This window comes from Raphanus sativus, chromosome 2, assembly GCF_000801105.2.
Source record: "Raphanus sativus cultivar WK10039 chromosome 2, ASM80110v3, whole genome shotgun sequence".
In the NCBI taxonomy this organism is placed as follows: Eukaryota; Viridiplantae; Streptophyta; class Magnoliopsida; order Brassicales; family Brassicaceae; genus Raphanus; species Raphanus sativus.
Window position 1 is genome coordinate 8168640 of NC_079512.1, and position 6051 is coordinate 8174690.

At 35.8% G+C, this 6051-nt stretch overlaps 1 protein-coding gene across 2 annotated transcripts; it reads left to right on the plus strand.

The window, feature by feature from the left end:
- The first annotated feature begins 2562 nt into the window (after positions 1 to 2562).
- On the plus strand, positions 2563 to 5399 carry LOC108827520 (PHD finger protein MALE MEIOCYTE DEATH 1). Of its 2 annotated transcripts, none has more exons than XM_018600934.2 (3): positions 2563 to 3124; positions 3273 to 3516; positions 3579 to 5399. In XM_018600934.2, exons 1-3 carry the CDS (start codon positions 2827 to 2829, stop codon positions 5194 to 5196), a joined length of 2160 nt encoding a protein of 719 aa, XP_018456436.2. In that variant the 5' UTR covers positions 2563 to 2826; the 3' UTR covers positions 5197 to 5399. The 2 variants fall into 2 exon arrangements, with proteins under 2 accessions (XP_018456436.2, XP_056852881.1); XM_056996901.1 differs by having other exon boundaries at positions 2999 to 3116.
- Positions 5400 to 6051: the final 652 nt, after the last annotated feature.

A 6051-nucleotide genomic window follows, 5' to 3' on the forward strand; every position in this document is an offset into this window, starting at 1 on the left:
ACTATATAAACTATCAATCATGATTTATTTTATTTTGAAAGTTAAAGCCAAAGAAATAAAGAAGTGGATGTATGAGTATTGTTTTCTAAAGTTAAAAAATATTATTGATGCATAAATTTCTATCTCTTTTTATTCTTTTTAGTCTTTTTACGATAACTTTTTTTATCAAATGACTGATTTATTACTCAAACTTGAGGTGGTGTGGGGAATCAGAACGGAATAGAACAACCAATGTAATACAAATACCTATAGAAACCTCTCGGTATCTTAGCTAATGAATCTGACGAAATCTTTTCAAAACGGAAAATTGAAGAGTGGAAAAATCATTAAATCTAACATTTAGTCTTGACAGCTCTTTCGAATCTGTGAAAACGTTTAGCCATGCTCCTGGATCTTAAATCATTGTGATTAGCTCCTTGCACTCGACATTTATAACATGCACTCCATTGTCAAGATAGTGCTTCAAGTTCTGAATGTAGATGTGATATCCTTCTTCTTTGGTTCCTGTCTATCAAAATTTATACGCTCTGTTTTGGATTCTTCTATGTCCATCCACAACCACCAAAAAATGTGTCATGTGTCCATGAGCCGTCAAACATGCAGATCTCTGAGGTTGCATTTTTTGTAGTAGGTTGTCTGACTTCTGGTATATCCTCTCTTTTGTTGTTTGCTTCAAACCACACATGACATTCAGATTCTACATGTCGAACAGTTTCCAACAAGTCCATGTTTATTCCTCTGAATAATCTTCAGTTCTTACTTTCCCAATATACCAGATTATCCAAGGATATGGATCTCTATCCAAATCTAGATCTACAGTATCAATCTTTTACGAGAAAATAAAATCTATGTTTGTGTAATTGTTTGAAGAAGGAAAACTCAAGGGTGGGGTTGGAGTTGCTACTAGTGTTCATATTTGTAAAGCATGAGGGCATTTGAAGATGGTGTGATTAATTGTTTCATTCTCAGTTCCACGTCTTTTTAAGATAACTTTACAACTACATTAGATACAATTACATAAAAAGAATTATAGATTAAATTCTACAGCAAAATTTCTACAGCTGCAACTCAACCAATTATGTACAAAGTCTTTGCTAGAGAAGAAGAGAGGAAAGATAGATGTTTTACAAGAAAAGGGAAAAAAAACCTAAGGTAGCATAATGAAAAACTGTTTTGAAATTAAAGGTGCAACTGAGATGTATCTTTTGGAATTTTTTATGAATGTTTACTTCTTTAGCATTTCTTAAGATATTCACCATATACAAAAAGAAAATATAAAATTATTCAATTTCATTGCATATCATTTTATAAAATTCTAGAAAAAAATTAAAACTTTAATTTGAAAAATAATTCCAAACTAAAATAGTTTTGGAATAAGTGTGGAAGAAAATTCCCTAGATCTTAAATTTTTTTATCATTAATATAGTTTTTAAGAATCAAAATGACTAAAATATCTCATTAAGGTAAATAGATATATATACACAAGAAAAGAGGTTGAAATCGTGAAGAAAATGGTAAAAATAGGTTGAAATCGCTCAAGGACTCGGATTTTTTTGATTTTTCATCTTTTTTTTTATTTCGAAGCTAGAATCCTATTTATGGTTGAAATCCTATCACAATTGAACACAAAAACACAAGAAAAGAGGTTGAAATCGTGAAGAAAATGGTAAAAGTCGGAAATTAGGGTTGCAGGTTGAAATTGGGGAAGATGAAGATGAAAGTATTTTGGTAATTATGTATTCGTTTAAGATAAAAAAAACAAAAAAAAAATGCTAAACCAATTTCTTTTTTTTTAAACAAAAATCAAACCGAACCAAACCCGATCTAAAAAGGTATTTCAGAATCCAAACCGAAATTGATTAAATATCCGAACGAGTTCAAAATTTTGGTATTTAGAAAACCAAAATCGAATCCGATCTGAACCAAAATAGTCCGGATACCCGAATGTACCTGAAATAGATTTATGTGCCTAAATATATTAATTATTTTTAAATTTAATATATATTAAAAATTAATATATAAAACATTTTTAAATTGTCCAAAGGACTTGAATATATATAAATATTCAAAAGTAAATGTCTAAAATAACTAAACAATATTGAAAACACCAAAAATACTTAAAATATTTTATTGGTTTTCTATCTAAATATTCAACACAAACCAATTTATATGTTAAGTTTATGTATTTTGAAATATGTTATTCAAATTTATATGCATATATTACTTTCTATAGATTTTGAAAAATTTAAAGTATATAATGAATTTTCAAATTTTAAAAATAAGTTAAATTGGTTATCTGAACTCGAACCGAACCCGTAAATATACGAATCGAATCCGAACTGAAATTCAGAAATATCTGAATCGAACTGAAATTTTTGACCCTAAAAACCAGAATAGAACCGAACCAACTCAAATGGGTATCCGAACACCCACCCTTACTGTTAATCCCCAAAAAAATAAATAAAAATAGTAAGAAAGTAAAAAATAAAAAAAAAGGCTCCTGAATAAATAAAAATACACAATCAGTTTGCAGTTGGCTGATTCGGGGTCAACTCCACTGAGGTAGTTACAGCGTAACAAACTTACAGTTACAAAATGTACGGTCAGTATGCATCTAAAAACCAAATCAATCTTCAACCGTTAGATCTTGACGAGATGATAACAGACTCCGTTTCGTCAAAACAGACTCCATTTCGTTCCAAATTGAAGCGCCTAAAAAACTCCACAGAGTGACTGAGAGCGAGAGATCAGTCTTCTTCGTCGTCTTCGATCGGTGATGAAACCTCAAAAACCCTAGCTTTCACACCAATCGATCAAAACGAAACGATGCCGCCGCTTCCGATAATCGAAACCTGCCGCAAGCGAAAGAGGAGGCCGAGCGTGTACAGTCTCCAGCGATTGGGAGAAGAAGAGTTCCCGATCAGCCGGAGCGGGAGCTTCCGAGACAACGTCAGGGTTTTTCTCCGGGAGTTCGCGGAGGTCGAGGAGTACAACGTCCGCGGATCGCCTGTTTGGTGCACGCTTCTGAATCACGAGGCGAAGAGCTCAGTGATTCCTCTCTACGTCATCGAAGAAGACGTCGTTCGATCCTCCGAACCCTACTGTGATCACTGCAGGTGCACAGGTTCGTCCGCTTCGGTTTAATCGTATTCAAGTTTCTGATTAGAACCGGATGTTTATTACGGAATCAATTTCGGTTTAGGGGATTAGATTCTGAGTTATGGTTAATGATTTGGATCAGAGATGAGTGAAAGTTTAAATCTTTTATACAGGATGGAGCAATCACTTTGTGTCAAAGCGAAAGTATCATTTTATAATACCGGTTGAGAGCGAGTGGAGTATGCCTCTAGAAGATGATGTATTCGATCTGCAAACGCATCTTCTACATGGAGTGATTCACACTAACGGGTTTGGTCATTTGATCTGCGTCAATGGCTTGGAGGGAGGATCGAGGTACTTGTGCGGGAGAGAGACGGTTGATCTTTGGGATCGAATTTGCACTAGCCTCGGAGCAAGGTAGTGATCGTTTTGTGTTTTTTTTTTTGGTTGGAGATTGAGTGAATTGTGTTTTGTTGAAGGATGGTAACTGTTGAGGATTCGTGTAAGAAGAGGTCTTTGGATCTTCGGTTGCTGTACGGTGTGGCGTATGGACACTCGTGGTTTGGGAGATGGGGATACAAGTTCTGTCGTGGGAGTTACGGTGTGACGAAGAACGATTACGAGAATGCTATAGAGCTTCTTGGCTCCCTTGAGCTTGATCAGATTGAGATTGATTTTGGTGAGCATAAACAGTGCAAAAGGATCAAGCAGGTTTTCCGGTACTACAGAGAGATGAGTGAAGGGCACTTGAAGACGTTGAAAGATCTCTTGCGGTTCATCCTTATCATCAAGTCCCACGCTCCTCAAAAGAACAAGCTTCACGCTGCTCCTGCTCCTCCTTCTCTCTCAACTGATTCTCCTCATAAGAAACTATCAAACAGGTCGTTTATGAAGAAAAGCGATGCCGTGGAGAACGAGAAGTCTCAGGGATACAGGAGTTACAGCACCGTGGCAGCTAATTTGGGAAGTAGATGGCCTGTGAGGAGACTGGAGTATGCTGCTGGAGTCATTGTGGAGGCACTAAAAGAGATGAAAGCACGGAAGCAGAGTGGTATGACTCGGCAAGATGTTAGGGATACAGCTAGATTGCATATCGGAGATACGGGTCTGCTAGACTACGTGTTGAAGTCGATGAACAATGTGACTGTTGGGAATGTTTTGGTTCAACGTTATGTGGATCCTCTTACAAGGATTCTTCACTACACCATACAGGAGCTTGGTGAATGTAGTGAAGTGGTGGAACAGAAGAAAGATCCTGTTATTGAGGCGGTTCCTTTGAGGGTTGTCTCTGAATCAAAAGCTGGAGGTAATGTTCATGGAGATCATCTGTTGTTACTATACACAAATGTGCTGTTGAACTACCCAAGCTCCGAGTCAGTGAGAGCTGCAGTTCAAGTAGTCCTAGACAGCAAACATTTCATAAAGGAGTGGCCTTTATGGGACAGCGATGACAAAATGTTCCAATTTGTTTGTCGTATCAATCCAAGTTTGATTGATATGAGAACAGAACAGATCACAGAGCTGCCTCCAGGTGAACTAGTCACAGTCTCGTTACAAGCCACAGTCTTTGATCTAAAGCAAGCCATTGAAGAGACTTTCAGAGATACTTACTGCATCTTGACAAACTTTGTGGTGAGCGAGATCGATGAGCTGAAGGAAGATGAGGATAGCGACTTGCTGTTTGGGAAACTCGAGTCTTGCTCTGCTTTGACTGTGAGAGGATATGGGATTGATTTGGAATCGGATCTGAAGTTTCAAGGTGGATGTGACACATGGATGGTGAAATGTGTTTGCAGAGCTAGAGATGACGATGGAGAGAGGATGATCTCGTGTGACGTATGTGAGGTTTGGCAGCACACAAGATGCTGTGGAATAGATGATTCAGATACTTTGCCTCCACTTTATGTGTGTTCGAGTTGTTGTGATGAATTTGCAGATCAACAGAAGAGAGTTTTGCTGCCCAAGTACGAGTTTCCGAATCCAGATCAGATGCTGATGATTGGAGCAGCGGATGATTACTTCGGCGAAGATGAGGGATGTCTTGGAATGATAATGTTTCCTTCAGATAGTTTCGCTAGTGAGCAATACATTTTGTAAACCATTTTTTTTGGAGCCAAACCAAAACACTGATGATTTTTTGTTTGTAGATAAATCATTCTTTTGTAAATTGTAATGAAACCAAAAAGGGGAAAAAAACTGTATAGACATTTTTGTATTAACGAAGCAAAATGCTTTGTCACAATTTGGTCTCTGGTTTTCCTAAACTTGTTTAGACTTCTAACCCAAATGGAGTTCGGATTGCTTGCATTTCAAGGTAAAAATAATAATTTTTCAACAGATTGATGTTACATAGTACATACTATACATGTATAAAGCTATAGATGGGTTGGTTACCATTGGGTTATTTAAAAAGAAAAAAAAAACCTTGTCTTTATTGAAAAGATCGCTTTTATTAGTAAAAAGTAGGGCTTGGCGTTCGGGTACCCATTCGGGTTTCGGTTCAGTTCATTCGGGTTTCGGGTTTTCGGGATCAAAGATTTCAGCCCCATTCGGATATTTCTAAATTTCGGTTCGGGTTCGGTTCGGATCTTTGCGGGTTCGGTTCGGGTTCGGATAATCCATTTAAAATGTTTTTAAATTTTCAAAATTCATTATATACTTTAAATTTTCAAAATCTATAAAAAGATAATATATTACATATAAATTTTCATAACATATATGTCAAAATACCTTAATTTAACATATAAATTGGTTTTGTTTTGAATATTTGGATAAAAAATCAATAGATATTTAACTATTTTTGGTGTTTTTACTATACTTTAGCTATTTGAAACATTTACTTTTGACTATTTGCATATATTTTTCGAGTATTTTGGAAAACTTAAAGGTATCTTATATATTTTTAATATTTTTAATATACATTATATATAAAAATAATGTATATATTTAAGT